We start from the raw sequence: 19607 nt of genomic DNA, 5'->3' as shown, positions 1-19607 counted from the left end.
AAAATACAGTTTTATATCTTTATGTTTGAAGCCTGAAATGTGGCAAAAGGTCGCAAAGTTCAAGGGGGCCAAATACTTTCGCAAGGCACTGTACATGTACCCATGCACACACTCACGTGGGCTCTTTTACTCACATGCTCACACGCTTTCTCTGATGTACACACACATCCTCGTCACACTGTCAAACCAACAGACACTCAAGTTCATGAAGAGGCACACAGATGCATGCACCCTCACACACATAAGATACTTGCAAACATAAACATGTAGGCCAAGACTCACTGCGTGTAAACAGTATTTATTATGAAGCTATTTTACATTTCCTATCCCCTATTGTGGGTTGACTAGACCATGTTATACAAAAGACCAGGTCAATGACACTTTTGTTATACTATGGCAGTAGTTTTAAATTAGATTCCTATATATGCTTCAATCTTTTCTAGTACTGTGTTTGAGCATACTGTATGTTGCTCTACTATCATCTTGGCATTGATTCTAAAACAAAGGCTATGTTGAGTTCAAACTCTATCTGTAAGTATTGTGAAATTATTATTTTTACATTGCAAGTGAGTTGAAAGTTAAGGTTGAGATTGGTCATAGTGGCCATATCAAATTGCGGTAAAATGGGTGAATGTCTAAAAAGGCGTCATGCCTATAGGGGGAACAGGGGCACGTGCCCTCTTCGATTAGTCCTGTTAAAAATAAATACATGCTTGCCCAGATACAGTGCATTCTGAAAAGTATTCAGACCCCTTAACTTTTTCACAAAACAATTACATTACAGCCTTATTCTGAAATGGATTTACTCATCAATCTACACATGATACCTCATAATGACAAAGCAAAACATGCATTTATAAATGTTATAAAAAACAGAAACACCTTATTTACATAAGTATTCAGTCCCTTTGCTACGAGACTCAAAATTGAGCTCAGGTGCAACCTGTTTCCATTGAGCATCATTGAGATGTTTCTACAACTTGATTGGAGTCCACCTGTGGTAAATTCAATTGATTGGACATGATTTGGAAAGGCGTTCGCCTGCCTATATAAGGTCCCACAGTTGACAGTGCGTGTCAGAGCAAAAATCAAGCCATGAGGTCGAAGGAATTGTCTATAGAGCTACGAGACAGGATTGTATCGAGGCACAGATCTGGGGAAGGGTACCAAAACATTTCTGCAGCATTGAAGGTTCCCAAGAACACAGTAGCCTCCATCATTCTTAAATGGAAGAAGTTTGGAACCACCAAGACTCTTCCTAGAGCTGGCTGCCTGACCAAACTGAGCAATCGGGGGAGAAGGGCCTTGGTCAGGGAGGTGACCAAGAACCCGATGGTCACTCTGACAGAGCTCCAGAGTTATTCTGTGGAGATGGGAGAATCTTCCAGAAGGACAACCATCTCTGCAGAACTCCACCAATCAGGCCTTTATGGTAGAGTGGGCAGACGGAAGCCACTCCTCAGTAAAAGGCACATGACAGCCCACTTGGAGTTTGCCAAAAGGCACTTGAAGACTCTCACACCATGAGAAACAAGATTCTCTGGTCTGATGAAACCAAGATTCAACTCTTTGGCCTGAAAGCCAAGCGTCACGTCTGGAGGAAACCTGGCACCATCCCTACTGTGAAGCATAGTGGTAGCAGCATCATGTTGTGGGGATGTTTTCCTGGGAGACTAGTCAGAATTGAGGGAAAGATGAACGGAGCAAAGTACAGAGAGATCCTTGATGAAAACCTACTCCAGAGCTCTCAGGAGCTCAGACTGGGGTGAAGGTTCACCTTACAACAGGACAACGGGCCTAAACCCACTTCGGACCAACCCCCCAGTCATCCTCACGTACTTTGTGCCGCATCTGATTTTTGGGGTGCATGACGACCATGCTAAAAACTGATTCAATCTTTCTTTCAACTATTGACCTGTGAGCATTGCTTGATTGGGAGATTGTGCATCGACGTCAAGATTTTTATTCTATTGTATGCTCTCGCAGTGACAACAAGACCTTATTAAGCACCACCCCACCTAACAGCATTCCACAGTGCCTTTCTCTTCAATCTCTCTTTCAATCTCTCTGTTGTTCAAACTCTGCTGTGTTCTAGTGGTTTGACTGCAACAGAAAGTGGAGGGATGGAAATAATCTCAGCTGGCTGCCATTTTCTTTTTTTACCACCCATACATATTTGCAGTGAAAAAAGGCCTCCATAGATTGTCAAAAGTTGAATCCATCCTTCTTTTGCTCTTCATATTAGAATATATATATTATAATAATAGCACTCTACTATGAATTAGGACTACATTGATTCCAGAACCAAATAAAAATACCAATGGAACATATTCTCTCTGACTCGCCATATTTATTGTTATAGAGTTGAATCTTGTTGTCTTTAAGTGTTTTGTAGCATTAGGCCTACCTTGCTTAATGGTATAAGTTAGGCTCTAAGGTAAGCTAATGAGACTGGCAAACAGGGGGTATTTCATAAACATTTGTAGTTGGATTCATTCAGGTGTAATGCCACAGAGTTTGACACTCACCCGTCTAGCTCGTGTGTACTGCTAGCTGTAGAGATGATCATATCTGTAATAAAGATCTGTGTACTATGTATAGATAAAGAAATATTTGCATCTGCAGATGAATTATGTGGTAGAGAGGGAGAAAACAAAAGGTGGATGTGAGGCACTAGTGGTGGCAGTTAACTAGCACTGCTGCAGCAGCTCTGTCTGTGTAGTTGGGATCAAGCAGTCAGAACCAGGAAGAGGCCCTGTTTCCCCTTATCTAACGACAACAGAGCACATGTTGCCATGGCCACAGGCTGCTCTCTTTATGGGTGTGTGTGTGTGTGTGTGTGCGTGTGTGTGTGTGTGCGTGTGTGTGTGTGTGTGTGTGTGTGTGTGTGTGTGTGTGTGTGTGTGTGTGTGTGTGTGTGTGTGTGTGTGTGTGTGTGTGTGTGTGTTTGTGTGTTCCATGTCCATTGTTTGCTCCGGGTGTGTTAAAACATCAGGATTGTCACTGTGGTAGACACACTTTTCTCTCCTTGTCGCCATTATAACTCTGAGAAACATTTTTCTTGTTCTCATTCTCTTCTTTCTTTCTTTCTTTCTTTCTTTCTTTCGTTCTTTCTTTCTTTCTTTCTTTCTTTGTGACAGGATGGGCCCTCACAAAATTCAGTCACACATTGTTTCAGGAAATGTTGAGGTTGCCGAGGACCTTGTTCAGTTAATTGCACAGAAAGAAAAAGGGAGAAGGGGGAGATGGAGAAGTAGGGTGCTCAAACAGACATGCATATTGCATGAGTCCCTCTACTGCACCCCTTTCTTCACAGAATGGCTGAGCAGTGCTTGTTAATTCCGCTTGGTGAGATAATAATTTTTAGTGAGAGTTAGTGTACTGTACTGGCAAAAGCTTTTAAAGTCACAAGCATCATACACTTTCTCTTAATAGATTCTCTTAGAAATTGACAAAAAATAAATCGTTGTCAAAAGTTTTTCTTTCTACCATGGTACACGGTGAAATGCAGCCACCAATGTGTATGGGTCCGAGATTACTTCCCCTGGGATTGAGATATCACTTTACTTAAAGGCCCAGTGCAGTCAAAAACATGATTTCCATGTGTTTTATATATGTTTCTACACTACGAGCAGGGTTGGAAATTAACACCCACCACCCGCCAAATACAGGTAGATTTTGTCATTGGTAAGAATGTCTATTTCACCAGCCACGTTGGCGGGGGGTTACCCAGAGCATTTGGGAACCGTTTTTTTTATCCAAAGGCCACATGGAGAAGTTGGTCGAAATGACAAGGAAAGCTACTAAAATGTGACTTTGTTCTCGTGTTTCTTGGCCAGTTATATAATTTTGTTCACACGCTAGGTTTTTTTTCATCACAGACAAGCGATTTCCCTCCCTTTCCCGATCTGTCCCTTAAAGGGGCAGCTGAACTTTTTTGTCTCACCAAATGATTGAGCTTGATTGAGAATGGATCATGGATATTCATGAACTTTTTGTAATTTCTTATCATTAAAATACTTAAATACATTAATTGTTTCCTTAGATTTATTTGTGTGCTTCTAAATTTCTACTTAGGAGAACATCATGTACACCATAGAGTCCTGAACTATAATTAAGCGATAAGGCCTGAGGGGGTGTGGTATATGGCCAATATACCACAGCTAAGGGCTGTTCTTAGGCACGACGCAATGCAGAGGGCTTGGCGATATTGCCCTTTCCCGTGTTAAAGTATATTGGCCATATACCACACACCCAACATAATTAGAAGAGTAAAAAGTACTTTTTTGTCATTCATGGTAATGTAAAATTAGCATTTTTTTGTGATCCAATACGTAATATACGTTATCATAATTTGGTTTTAATTCAGAGAGAATAGCAAAAATATCTAGATCCTCTATGAGGCGGTGGAGAGACTAATTGTGGTTTTAAAAGAAAACATGAATCATCAGCGTACATTTCTAATCACTTAATATTATTTTTTGATCTAATATTAACAGCTAACATTTCGATGGCAATAATAAATAGATATGCCGATAGTGGACAACCTTTTTTTACTCCTCTAGAGAGTTGAAAACTTTCTGAGATGTAGCCATTATTTACTATTTTACACCTAGGGTTACTATACATAACTTTAACCCATTTTATAAGAGATTCCCCAAAATTGAAATATTCTAGGCATTTATATATAAACTCCAGTCGTACTTTATCAAAAGCCTTTTCAAAATCAGCTATGAAAACCAGGCCTGGTGTCCCCGATATTTCATAGTATTCTATTGTTTCCAGTACTTGTCTTATATTATCTCCAATGTATCGTCCATGTAAAAAACCTGTCTGATTAGGATTAATAATATCTGACAATACTTTTTTAATTCTATGCGCTAGGATTTTTGCAACACAACACTGAAGTGTATAAGAGGTCTCCAATTTTTTAAATGGACTGGATCTTTATATATACCACTTGGGTCCTATTTCAGTAATAATGATATCAGACCTTCTTGTTGCGTGTCTGATAATCTACCATTTATATAGGAGTGGTTAAAACATGCTAATAATGGTCCTTTGAGTATATCAAAGAAAGTTTTGTATACTTCCACTGGTATGCCATCCAGCCCTGGAGTTTACCCATCCTTAAAGGCCCCAATTGCATCAAGCAGTTCCTCCTCTGTAATTTGGCCTTCACATGAGTCTTTCTGTACAGATGTTAATTTTACAATATTATTAGGACAAAAATCCATACGATTAGTTTCAGTTAGTGGAGATGGAGGAGCCTGAAACAAAAACATATTCTTAAAGTACTTTACTTCCTCTTTCAAAATATATTTTGTTGAATCATGCGTGACTCCATCATTTGTAACATGTTTTAATACATTTTTTTAGGTAGCATTTCTATATTGAAGATTGAAAAAGAATTTGGTGCATATTTCCCCATATTCCATACAGTTCGCATTATTTTTATAGTATATTACACTGGATCTTTCTTGAATAAGTTCCTCCATTTCTTTTTGTTTTTCCTCTAACTTATTCTGTGCCTCTATGATACCGTTTTATTGCTATCTAACTGTATTGTTAGTCCTTCAATTTCCTTTGTTTAATATGGACTCTTTTGATCTAAATTGCTTTTGTTTTATAGATGAGTACTGATTTGCATGGCCTCTGAAGGCACATTTAAAAGTGTCCCATACAATAAGGGGATCTGCTGTACCTATGTTATGTAGGAAAAAGTCAGTTATAAATTCTTCTGTCCTAGATCTAAACAATTTATCATCTAGTAGGCTTTGATTAAATTTCCAATATCCTCGCCCACGTGGAAATGTAAGAGTAATATATATGCCAATTATGTGATGATCCATCCACATTCTGTCCCCTATCAACACTTTTTAAACTTTTGGTGCCAGAGAGAATGGCATAAGAAAGTAGTCAAGACGACTAGCTTGATTAAGCCTCCACCATGTATATTTCACTAGGTCAGGGTATTTAAGTCTCCATATATCCACTAATTCCAATATATCCATGACATTCATGATTTCCTTAAGTGCCTGAGGGTGATAGTTTGTAGTGTGATTTCCTTTCCGGTCCATAGAGGTTTTTAAGACAGTATTAAAATCTCCCACCATAATAATAGAGTCTAGTGTTGCTTGTAGAGTTGATCAATTCTTATAAATATTTTCAAAGAAGCTTGGATCATCATTATTCGGACCGTATAGGTTAATAAGCCATATCTGTTTATTGTCCAATAACATACACTGCTCAAAAAAATAAAGGGAACACTTAAACAACACAATGTAACTCCAAGTCAATCACACTTCTGTGAAATCAAACTGTCCACTTAGGAAGCAACACTGATTGACAATAAATGTCACATGCTGTTGTGCAAATGGAATAGACAACAGGTGGAAATTATAGGCAATTAACAAAACACCCCCAATAAAGGAGTGGTTCTGCAGGTGGTGACCACAGACCACTTCTCAGTTCCTATGCTTCCTGGCTGATGTTTTGGTCACTTTTGGATGCTGGCGGTGCTTTCACTCTAGTGGTAGCATGAGACGGAGTCTACAACCCACACAAGTGGCTCAGGTAGTGCAGCTCATCCAGGATGGCACATCAATGCGAGCTGTGGCAAGAAGGTTTGCTGTGTCTGTCAACATAGTGTCCAGAGCATGGAGGCGCTACCAGGAGACAGGTCAGTACATCAGGAGACGTGGAGGAGGCCGTAGGAGGGCAACAACCCAGCAGCAGGACCGCTACCTCCGCCTTTGTGCAAGGAGGAGCAGGAGGCGCACTGCCAGAGCCCTGCAAAATGACCTCCAGCAGGCCACAAAAGAAACAGACTCCATGAGGGTGGTATCGGAATCCCCACCGGCTAGGTACAAAGTCGTCAAGGTTCTCATTAGCAGCTGAGAATTTCCTTGTATAGTATGCTCTCCCTTTAGGGGGCTTTGGCTTTGCAGGACCAACCTTGCCAAGCATGCTCAGAATCTTGAGGGGGTAGTGCTGCCCTTGGTCTCTGACCGCATTTTGGCTGCATACAGACCGCTTACAGCAGGCCCATAAAACAGTTAGGGACTTCTCCTTAGTATCTGGGTCATTCAGGTGGGTGTCTAGGGTATAGGGTTGTGGACCGTACCATTAAATTAGGATCATAAATAAATAATTTTGGTCCCAGCAAGTCTTTTACCCAGGCTTTTAACCATTATTTTATCTTTAAATTAAGCGAAATTTGGCAACGATTGGGCGTTCATACCTTTGGCCTCTATGTCCGAAGCGGTGTACACGTTCAGGTTGGATTTTGTCGATAGCTTCGCGTGGAATCTTAAGCGCTGTAAAGAGGAACTCTAACTACAGATTCAGGAACTTCCCCTTCTTTCTCCTGGATACCTGTAAGTACCAGATTCTCTCTCATGGATCTAGTCTGTATGTCCAGTAAGGCTTCTCTCAGAACGGTGTTCTCCTTTTTAATTTCATTCACTTCGGTTTCAATCTTATTGACAGTCCCTTTTAGCTTGTTTGTTTCCTTCTCCAATGTTGCAGCTTTTTCATCACTCATCTCGAGGCTTGCCTTCAACACTTTTATATCCTTACTGACTAATTCAAGTATACCCAGTTTGTCATTTATTGATTTTAACAGAACGGTTTCGACCTTTACCATTCCCGGTGGTGAAAATATTAAATTGTCTGTGTCTGTAGAAGAGTCACGTTTTCGTCTCCGTCAGGTTTGGGTGTTGCTTGTTTTCGTAATATTAAATGTCTTAAGATTTGTTTTGTGTTATTATCCAGATTGAAGGTTATCACCCACCAGATTGTGCAGTGCTAATATTTTTGTCTAACTTGTCGATGTTTAATATTACGTTTTATCTTGAGGTGCTCCACCTAACTTCGTTCAGTCAGCCATTACATGTCCGCAATTTTTTCTTACCTGTCCCTCGATTCCTGGACTCCTTGCACGTCGACTCCCGGTGTCAACTCCCATTTGTGAGTGTCAAGACTCCAAAGATTCAGTGTTTTTGGAACGGAGGAGACTGATTAGTTGCTGTGCTTCCTAGAACACAAACACTTGCATCTTTCAGTATAGGCAGGTCGGCCACCTGGCAGACAGTCAGAACCGTGCACTAGGCCGATCCATCGGCAATCAAAAGCTGTATCACGCGATGGAATGCTGTATTTCACCATTTCTTGGCTTGCAATGTCTTGCGACTTCAGTAAAGCAAGGGCCTACAGTATCATCAATGAATCGGCTAGGATATTGAAATGAGCGAGATGAAAGACTTCGCTCTCACACAGTCACACTATTGAGCCAGTATGTTGCTTACTTTCTGCGTCAACATAAAACATTTAATTAAAAAACTGTTCGAAAAGCTATTTTTGTTTCTATTTGACCATTTGAATTGAAAAACAATCACAGTAAGGTACTTAATTGTTACCCAGAAATGATTTGATATTGAGAGAAAAGCAACTGCATTGGACCTTAACATTTTTTCCTTCAGTTCTTCAGTCCCATTTGGTGCCTAGTGAATAGAACCCAATGGAGTGGTCTAATTGATCAGCCTGTTTGTTTTCTTACTGCCGTTCAGCTGTAGGCCTATGCTGCAAGCTAAAATGTGAAGTCAGGTCTATGTAAGGTGTTTGAAGTTTTTTAACTTTGGCTAGCCCACCAAGGGGAATGGATTCTTTAGTGTAATGGTGGGTTAGCAGACATGGGTACAAATTTGAAATCTTCAAATACTTTGAGTGTTTGCTGTAACCTACCAGGGTTAGCACCAGAGATGGAAGAGGAAGCGAGACATCCCACTCCCTAATTTATTTCTGGTTATGTTACAGTCAATGAACTAAGCAGACCAGACCCAACTGCTAATGCATTGTTGTCTATGGGAGAACCACCCCATTAAGCAGACCGGAACTGACAATTATTTTCAATGTTTAAAAGCTTTTTAAACATAGTGGGATATCTTAATTTATCCACAATCTTTGTTAGCACTTTTGCAGCTACTCTTTTGGTTCCATTGCGCCAGGCCAGCTCAATCAAACCCTTATAAAGTATTTGAAATAATTTTAAATAGTATTTGAACCCAGGTCTGTGGGATAGTTGTATTGATGTGCAAGAGGAAATGAGGACATACAGCTCCCCAGATGTTCCATAGTAGCATGGTAGCATTATGGCAGTCATATTACCCCATCCATCAAAGGGTTTCTTCAATGCAGCCTGTAATTTTCAAATCCAGCATTGAACAATCCCGCAAGCCAAGATGAAAAGACAGCAACATTGTATTCTACTATTAGCACTGTAAATATTACATGTATTCCCTAGATACGCTAGTTAGCATTACTTCCACCTTGTGGGTTCATTATTTTTGAAGAGCCATGCTCGTCGATGATGGCAAGGCCTGACCTAGTTCTGGGCCATCACTCTCCCCCCTCCCCCTCACACTCTCTCTCTCTCTCTCTCTCTCTCTCTATCTCTCTCTCTCTCTGTCTCTCACACTCTCCCTCTTTCTCCCTGTCTCTCTTTCTCTCCGCCACGTTTCACACTGTGAAACATTGCGAGAGGTGGTCCCTGCTGAACAATTACCATGCAAAGCAATCCAAATAGAGATGTTTGCCGAAAACAACATGTGTGTAATTACTGCTTAATGACTCCCTTGTCTAGTCAGAATGCACAATTAGACCGGCAATGGGGAAGCACTGCCAGTGCCCACTGGAGAGAGAGAGAGACAGAGAGAAAGATAGAGAGAGGCAGAGACCGAGGTTGGCAGAGAGAGGCAGGGAGAGAGACAGGCAAAGAGAGAGAGAGAGAGAGAGAGAGAGAGAGAGAGAGAGAGAGAGAGAGAGAGAGAGAGAGAGAGAGAGAGAGAGAGAGAGAGAGAGAGAGAGAGAGAGAGAGAGAGAGAGAGAAGGGGGGGCAAAGAGGATGGTTTCTGCAGTGAATGTGGAGTAATGGCTGCACTGATAGCATTCAGCTGAGGATAAATTGGCATTTTAAATGGGAGAGCCAGTGCAAGGAGAGCTATAGCAGAGCATAGGAAAAGGCTTACATTGGAATATATGAGCAGCCATGTTGAATTACAAAATGTCTGACCTTTATCTGTTGTCTTGGGGGTTGATTGGTAGTTGGATGGTTTCAATTTGAACGTCAGATTTTCATCCCACCTCCGTGTTGAAAAGACAAGACTGTGACATGAAATAAACACTTTAATTCTTTATCCATTTTGTTTAATGGCATAGCTTAAAAACAAGAGGATAAAATATAAAAAAATGTGTCTATTCGTTGACTGTACAATGAGACCCAGAAGAGGGTCTGTTCCAACCTTACCTCTTTATCTCACTTTATCTAATCGCCGACATGACAGTGGTTTTTGATACATTAAATTAAATACAGTAGTCCAAATACAGTATGTGGACGTGCTGTAGAGTCTTTCATATGAAACAATTATATCACCCTGTACCACTCATTGTTCAAGTTGTTGTTCACAAATGTGTTATGGTTTTGAAAGGAGATAAGCCTGTGATCTCACAAAGTTAAATGTCTGACAATATATTACTTATTCAAAGCAAACAGAATGTTGATGCTCAGTATTTAAACTATGCTTATATAAACTGAACAAAAACATAAACGCAACATGTAAAGTGTTTGTCCCATGTTTCATGGGCTGAAATTTTTTAAAATCTCTGAAATATTCCATATACACAAAAATCTTATTTCTCTCAGATTTTGTGCACAAATTTCTTTACATCCCTGTTTGTGAGCATGTCTCATTTTCCAAGATAAGCCATCCACCTGACAGGTTAAGCATATTAAGAAGCTGATTAAACAGCTTGATCATTACCCAGGTGCACCTTGTGCTGGGGACAATAAAAGGCCGCTCTAAAATATGTAGTTTTGTCACACAACAAAATATCACAGATGTCTCAAGTTTTGAGGGAGCATGCAATTGGCATTGGGACTCTAGGAATGTCCACCAGAGCTTTTGCCAGAGAATTTAATGTTAATTTCTCTACCATAAGCCGCCTCCAATATTGTTTTAGAGAATTGAGCAATGCATCCAACCGGCTTTACAACCGTAGACCATGTGTATGGCATTGTGTGGGCAAGTGGTTCGCTGATGTCAACGTTGTGAACAGAGTGCCCCATGGTGGTAGTGGGGTTATGTTATGGGCAGGCATAAGCTATGGACAATGAACACAATTGCATTTTATCAACGGCAATTTGAATGCACAGAAGTACATTGACAAGATCGTGAGGCACATTTTTATCTGTGACCAAAAGATGCATATCTGTATTCCCATTCATGTGAAATCCATAGATTAGGTCCTAATGAATTTATTTCAATTGACTGATTCCCTTATATGAACTCTAACTCATTAAAATCTTTGAAATTGTTGCCTGTTGCGTTTATATTTTTGTTCAGTATAGTTCTCTTTAAGTAGCATAGTTCCCCCCCAAAAAAAAATATTATAAGTGTGTTTTGTGCAGTGCTAAAACGTGTTGAATATATTATTGGAGACAAGAAAGGGAAAGGGAAGGGGGATACCTAGTCAGTTGTACAACTGAATGCCTCCAACTGAAATGTGTCTTCTGCATTTAACCCTCTGAAACTGAGGTGTCATTGAGACGGCTTATTTATGTGTCTGGGTGGTGAATCTATAGTTAGGAATAGTAATGTATTCTTTAGAATAAGCAAGTAGATCCTCACAAGGTTTCCTTTGAATGCATCATTAACCAACCATTGCCTCGGGTCACTGCTCATTCCCCAGTCATTACTCGCTATTACTAATAATCTGGTGTAATTTGTGAATCTCTCTCTTTCTCTGCCTCTCTGTATCTCTCTTTATCTCTATCTCCCTCTTTTTAATGTCTTCCACTGTGGATATTTTCTTTCACCCTCAGGGATCGTATCCATCAGACCTCTCAGGTCATCATTTCTTAGCCAATCACAGTGGCCCATCTGTGTTCACTGATATTCTACCTGTGTTTTTCTAGCTAGCAAACCTTCAATCCATTTCTTCTGGATCGGAAAAGACCACCCATTAAATCCCACTGTATCTCCCCATCTGTGGAATTTGAAATAGAATGCTGTTTGATCATGTTTTCATTGCCGTCTGTCTGTTCCCCTTCCTAAACCCACAGAGCTAGGTGATGTGGCCCACGCTATGCAAATAATTACTTTTGTCAACAAACAAGAAAACATTGTCTCTCCTTCATGCCTTTAAATAATTCCATAGCGGGTTGAGAGCTGGTATTGATATATGTCTATGAATGTCCTGGATACCCGATGCACGGTGAGGGCACTGTCAAGGTTAATCCCATTTGTTGTATAAACGGCTTCATGACAGATCTGAGTGCTATGGAGAGTCCAAGGTTGTACGGCAATATATTGCTTTCTGTTGGGCCATAAAAAACATTTCTCCATCACAATGGCTTCATGAAATTTTCTTGTTGTATCTTCAGTTTAGGCATTGTGAACTTTCCTCATTCTTAAGAAATTCATTTTAAGATGTTAGATGACTATCAGGCAAGAAGATTCCAACTGAAAAGTGGTACTCTTCATGAATTTCTGTGTTGCTTCAAATCTGGGCCTGATTCATAAAGCATTTCAGAGTAGGATTGCTGATCCAGGATCAGGTCCCACCAGTCCATGTAACCTTTTTAATTGTGATCTAAAAGACAAACTGGTCTTAAATCAGTACTGGGACACTTGATATGGCCCCTGAGTCCTCAAAGGGGCCTATGTCTGAGTAGGAATCTTTCCAAAATTGTGGCCCATCTGTAAGTCACGCTAACCATAGCAATGTAGCTAAAACAGCATAGCACTGTAGTTTGTCTAGTGTCAGGGCCATGTCTTAAAACAGTTCAGCCATGCAATCTGATTGGAGCACAGCCATGCTAAAATCCCAGTAAAGGCATTCCCCCTCATTCATTAGTGTTTAGCATTAGGGTCAGCATCAAGTGTTCTCTTCTCTTAGCATACTCCTCATTGCTTATACCCCATGTGAGAGACATGGCATCCCTTCCCTTCAACAGCCAAGCACTCATACACACACATGCGCACACACACATGCGCACACACACACACACATGAGCACACACACACACACATAGGGTATTCTCGACCCCACAGGGGAAAGCCCATCGCTCGTCACTTGGCTCAACTAGCCTAATTACCGCCCACTGATGAACTGTAATTACCGACACTGCCACAACGAGGTTTAGAGAATGTGACAAAGTAATTAGACTCACGCTTCAGGCCACCCGTAAAGCCATCACTACTTCTCTCGCTCTTTCTCTCTCTTTCACTCTCTCTGTGTTTAGAACTCTTATTCACATAATATTTGTTTTCTTTCTATTTCTTTTTACAGTTTGATGGTGACAACATGTACATGAATGACAATAACCAGGAGTTTCGGTCACCAAGCCAGGTGAGTAGGCCGGTTCACCAACTAATACTGAAGTTTGAACAAACAGGTTCTACCTTATGGTCAAATGCCATTCTATCTGTGGCGGCTGCATCAGCTAAACTGAAGCGTTTAAATGTCTAATAGCAAAGTATGAAAAGCAAAAACAATTGAACAATGTTGCTTCAGAGCTACCACCCTCCTGGTCATCCACATGTTGTAGTTTTCTCTATTCCTAACATGGAGAGTAACTTCCCATGCTTAATTATTGACTAGTTATTATGGAGTTCCGAAAACCCATAGCTGTGTTACCTAGTCCAGGCAAGGTAAGGTGTGGATTTGTTTTTACCAAAACAGTTTTCACTGACTTACTTGTCTCAAACCCTTGTGTTCCATTGAGAGCATAGGCCATGCACAAACTTCCTCCAGACTTGGTGTATTGAGGTTTTACTGTATTAAAAGGTGTTATAAGGTGTTGTTAGATTTCTGTCTAACTAGCCTGTTGGGAGCTTAGGAGTGTAGCTAAGATAGGAGCTGACCCAACACTCACTCCAGTAGACTGGGGGGAGGGGAGCAGAGTACTCACAGCTAGAGCTAGAACACATGGGAAGATTTGTTGATACAGCGGCAAACCTTGATGCTTTAACAAAACATGACAAGATTACAACTCCTCATCAATTAGCACTTGCCAACAGAGAGGGAGGGAGAGAGAGAAGGGGGAGGGAGAGAGAGAAGGGGGAGGGAGGGAGGCAGGGAGAGGAAGAGGGAGAGAGGGAGCATGAGTGCAAAGTTCAGAAGTCAAAAGGCTGAGTAGAGACCCCCCTAAACCTTTCCTAATAAGATTGTATTTTCTTTGATGTCTGGATTGACTCCATATAATCAGGGGTCGAGCGATAGATTTAGCAGTTTATTGGCTGCTCATGGCTCATTGCAGAATTACAAGGTCTACCGTGTTGGCTTCTCTGACGACATCACTGGACACACATTGGTTGCTTTAATTGGACAAACTGTCAAGCGCTGTTGTCCATCAGACTGGTGATATGTCAATCAACACCTACTTTAAGTGATCAAAGGTCTCAACTGACATCTCTTTGAACTTAAAAACTTCTTAGGGCTGAGATCCCGCTAACGGGGTCAATATGACAACAGCCAGTGAAAGTGCAGGGCGCAAAATTCAAAACAACAGAAATCCCATAATTAAAATTCCTCAAACATAGAAGTATTTCACACCATTTTAAAGATACACTTCTTGTTAAACTCACCACAGTGTCCGATTTCAAATAGACTTTACGGTGAAAGCACCACAAACTATTATGTTATTATGTCAGAGCCAAGTCACAGAAAAACACAGCCATTTTTCCACAAAAATCAGAAATAGAGATAAAATTAATCACTAACCTTTGATGATCTTCATCAGATGACACTCAGGACTTCATGTTACACAATACATGTATGTTTTGTTCGATAAAATTCATATTTCTATCAAAAAATCTCAGTATAAATTGGCGCGTTATGTTCAGTAGTTCCAAAAACATGCAGTGATTTTGCAGAGAGCCACATCAATTTACAGAAATACTCATAATAAATGTTGATGAAAATACAAGTGTTATGCATTGAACTTTAGATACACTTCTCCTAAATGCAACCGCTGTGTCAGATTTCAAAAAAGCTTTACGGAAAAAGGAAACCATGCAATAATCTGAGTACGGCGCTCAGAGACCAAACAAGCCAAAAAGATATCCGCCATATTGTGCAGTTAACATAAGTCAGAAATAACATTATAAATATTCACTTACCTGTGATGATCTTCATCAGAATGCACTCCTCTTAAAGAAGAAGTTACAGGTCTGTGAGAGCCAGAAATGTTGCTTGTTTGTAGGTGACCAAATACTTATTTCCCACCATAATTTGCAAATAAATTCATAAAAAATCCTACAATGTGAATTTCTGGATTTTTTTCCCTCATTTTGCCTGTCATAGTTGAAGTGTACCTATGATGAAAATGTGCAGGCCTCTCTCATCTTTTTAAGTGGGAGAACTTGCACAATTGGTGGCTGACTAAATACTTGTTTGTCCCACTGTATATACATATATATATATAATATATATAAATATACTAATGATTTGCAACTGGGACTGAGTAGCAGGCAGTTTACTCTGGGCACCTCTGGGCACCTTATTCATCCAAGCTACTCAATACTGCCCCCAACCATAAGAAGGTAAGACTTCGTGGCTTTCCAAAACATGGAATCTAAACTCTAGCTGAGTTTATGAAAGTTGCCCATTCCCAATACTCTTCAGAGCATACTGCCTCGAGGCCTAGCCTACCTCTCATCTGAAAATAATTCATAGATTTCACATGCTAATGACATCTGTATTTTCCCTTCGTTCCACATAGAAATCATTACAGATACTCAATGCATGTGTTTGGAAAATAAAGCAGTTATTGCGTAATTGACATCTAATTATGTACATTAGATGTGCATTTACTTGCTGTATATAATCATGGCCTTTGAAGATGAATGAAACAAACTGGGGCTTCTTGTACTGGATTCATTTCTGTGATGGTGAATAGCCATTGATGTCAGTGTTTCTCCTATAAATATTTAGCAGCAGTATACCACCCAATTTGTTTTTCTGTATTTTGTTTTAATATAATGTAGATGTATAGATGTACAGTGCCTTCAGAATGTATTCACACCTCTTGAATTCTTTCACATTTTGTTGTGTTACCGCCTAAATTTAAAATGGATACGTTTTTGTGTCAATGGCCTACAAACAATGCCCCATAATGTCAGAGTGGAATTATGTTTTTAGACATTTTTACAAAATTAATAAAAAATTAAAAGCTGAAAAGTCTTGAGTCAACAAGCATTCAACCACTTAGTTATGGTAAGTCTAAATAAGTTAAGAGCTAAAATGTGCTTAACAAGTCACATAATATGTTGCATGGGCTTACTTTGTATGCAATAATAGTGTTTCACATGATTTATTAATGACTACCTCATCTCTGTACCCCAAACATACAATTATCTGTAAGGTCCCTCAGTAGAGCAGTGAATTACGAACACAGATTCATCCACAGAGACCAGAGAGTTTTTTAGGTAGATTGGTACAGGTGTCCTTCTTAACTCAGTTGCTGGAAAGGAAGGAAACCGCTCAGGGATTTCACCATGAGGCCAATGGTGACTTTAACACATTTACAGAGTTTAATGGCTGCGATAGGAGAAAACTGAGGATCAACAAAATGTTTTACTCCGTAATACTTATCTAAATAACGAAGCCTGTACAGAATACAAATATTCCAGAACATGCATCCTGTTTGCAATAGGGCACTAAAGTAAAACTGCAAAAAATGTGGCAAAGAAATTAACTTCATGTCCTGAATACAACTTGTGTTTGGGGCAAATCCAACACAACACATAACTGTGCAGCACTCTTCATATTTTCAATCATGGTGGCGGCTGCATCATGTTCTGGGTATGCTAGTCATCGGTAAGGACTAGGGAGTTTTTTTAGGATAAAAATAAACTGAATAGAGCAAAGCACAGGCAAAATCCTAAAAGAAAATCTGGTGCAGTCTGCTTTCCAGCAGACACTGGGGGACAAATTCACCTTTCAGCAGAACAATAACCTGAAACACAAGGCCAAATATACACTTGAGTCACTTACCAAGACGACATTGAAAATTCCTGAGTGGCCTCGTTAAAGTTTTGACTTAAATCGCAAGACTTGAAAATGGCTGTCTAGCAATGATCAACAACCAACTTGATAGAGCTTGAAGAATTAAAAAAAATGATGTGCAAATATTGTACAATCCAGGTGTGCAAAGCTCTTAGAGATTTACCCAGAAAAACTCACAGCTGTATTTGTTGCCAAAGGCGATTCTAACATGTATTGACTGAGTGGGTTGAATATTTATTTAATCAAGATCTTTAGTGTTATTTTTTAATATATATATTTTTTTACAAATGCTATAATTGTTCTTCCACTTTGACATTACATTGTATTTTGTGTAGATTGTTGGGGGAAAACAATTACAATTAAATCAATTTTAATCCCACCTTGTAGTACAACAAAATTTGGAAAAAGTAAAGTGGTGTGAATACTTTCTGAAGGCACTGTATGCATGTCCCAGGAAGACCCCAGGAAGACTCCCCCACCACCCCCTTTGTTGTTGATTAGATCTCTAGGTGCAATCTCTAAGTGATGTCTTGGGGATGATGTCATGTTTTTTTTTTGTCGTAACATGACATTTGTGGGTTGCAAAATGTATAACTTCAATTGCACATATGCCAATATACTTTTGATGTCCCACCGGCACATCAATGTTGTATGTCTGTGGAATAAATAAAAAAAAGTATATTATAGAGTTACCTTTGTGAGTGTCCAGAGCTTCTTGTGTCTAGCTAGCACACTTCAGCACATAGTCAGGAGATTACATTACACATGTAATCTCAGGCCCTTTCAAGAGAAAAACACTAAATAGAAACAGCTTTCATTGATTCTAAGATAGGAAACAGGTCTAGTCACTCAGTGGCTTCTTCCAAAAGGTATTCATTTGTTTGTTGTAACAGTACACGGAAGGGACATTTTTTGTTTGTTTACCCGCTGAAATTCTTGATCTGTGTTGAATGTGTTTTTCTACTGCATACCAATTTAACTTATAATAACAATAATTCACCCTATGGACTTTGATTTGTGTCCCGCGTTTCATTTGAATCTGGGATTTATCTGAAATATCGGCTTTATAAGAGTTTTATAAGCTCGTTCAATTATGCTGATTTATATATTCCTTACCACAAAGCATAAAATGCATCATTTGATGTTTTCAATCTGTCATTGAATGCACATTGTTTACAAGCACTCATCTCCGAGTGCAAGAATGTTCATTGCTATACATACATGTAAAGTATATTTAGTATGCATTGTGTGTTAACATCAACAAACATGGCCCCCATATTCTGTGTGGCATCATGGGTAGTGTAGTAGTGTAGTGTCCCATTCAAGTCTTTATCTAGCCTACATCCATTCAGCGCGTTATGAGTCCGGTGGTGCCCCGAATAATCAGGCTGATAGGACATCAGGCAAGTGTGACTGGAAGGAAATTATCTTGTGGGATTGTGGGTAGTGTAGTCTCCTCTTTCAAGCTCAGCGCATTGAGTGTCTAGCAGTGCCCCAAATAACCAGGCTGATTGGGGATCAGGCCAATTTGACGGACAGGAAATGCTTTGATTGGGATTGGTCTGTCAATCAGCAGTGAGGGTGGTATGTTTGGTTCATTACAGACTGGAGCCGGTGTGTGTTTATGTGGCCATCGCCCTCCTCTCTGTTTTTACAGTCCTTATCCCACTGGGGTTTAATTTACAATAGAGTTGTAACTGATGGGATTTACAACTTCCTCCCTATGTTGTTATCAGTCACTGTACAGAGAACAGACTGGGTTCAAATAATATTTGAAATCATTCAAACACTTTGAGCATTTGCTTCAGCCTATACTTTAGAGTACTTAGAGATGAGTATTTGAAATTATTTAAAATAGTATTGGTACCCAGGTCTGGTGTGCAGAGCCAGAGGCAGAAGGAGAGAAAGAACAAGAGAGAAATACTTTTCTTTCTGTTACCTCGTTTTTTTAAAAACTTTTGTTCCGACCCTGTCTTGCTGTAGGAATAAACTCAGGGTCTTCAAGAACTAGATAGTTTTAGCTTCTTTGTGTTTCTGCCTTTGGTTCTTCTGTTGTTGAGAATGTGAGGAGACAACGTGGGCCTCTATTGATTTAGTCACAACCACAGGGGAGCAGTTGCTGATGGTCTAGATTAGAATAGAAACTTCACCTGTTGGTTAAAGTCTCTCTCTCTCTCTCTCTCTCTCTCTCTCTCTCTCTCTCTCTCTCTCTCTCTCTCTCTCTCTCTCTCTCTCTCTCTCTCTCATACTAACATACACACATTACACTCCAGGTAGACCCATACAATAGCTTGGTCAAGTCTAGGGTTGCAAAGCTACCAGTAATTTATCAAAGTTACTATAATCTTCAGTCATTTTGTTAATTAACAGGTCAGCTATGTCAATCTATGGTAACGGGTAATTTATACTTGAATAACTAAAAAAAAAAAAAACATATATTATGTAATGACCCTGAGTTTGTAAGCGCGGATATCGACTCTGCCGCTCGAGCATGCTTTTGGGGCACAGTCGATAGCGCACTGGACTTCGGGCTAGAA

The 19607-nt window shown here is 39.8% G+C and overlaps 1 protein-coding gene across 2 annotated transcripts in view; it reads left to right on the top strand.

Annotated features, from left to right (window-relative positions):
* The window catches only part of LOC139368315 (TOX high mobility group box family member 2-like), a 113631-nt gene that overhangs the window by 52497 nt on the left and 41527 nt on the right, over positions 1 to 19607 (top strand). For both annotated transcript variants that reach the window (XM_071107064.1, XM_071107065.1), the window contains one exon: positions 13351 to 13410. In XM_071107064.1, coding sequence (XP_070963165.1) covers positions 13351 to 13410 — 60 coding nt within the window. The remainder of the gene's footprint in view (positions 1 to 13350; positions 13411 to 19607) is intronic.

Source organism: Oncorhynchus clarkii, chromosome 16, assembly GCF_045791955.1.
Source record: "Oncorhynchus clarkii lewisi isolate Uvic-CL-2024 chromosome 16, UVic_Ocla_1.0, whole genome shotgun sequence".
NCBI lineage: Eukaryota > Metazoa > Chordata > Actinopteri > Salmoniformes > Salmonidae > Oncorhynchus > Oncorhynchus clarkii.
Note: the sequence above shows the minus strand (reverse complement) of the source record. Positions and strands in the feature narration are given on the sequence as shown.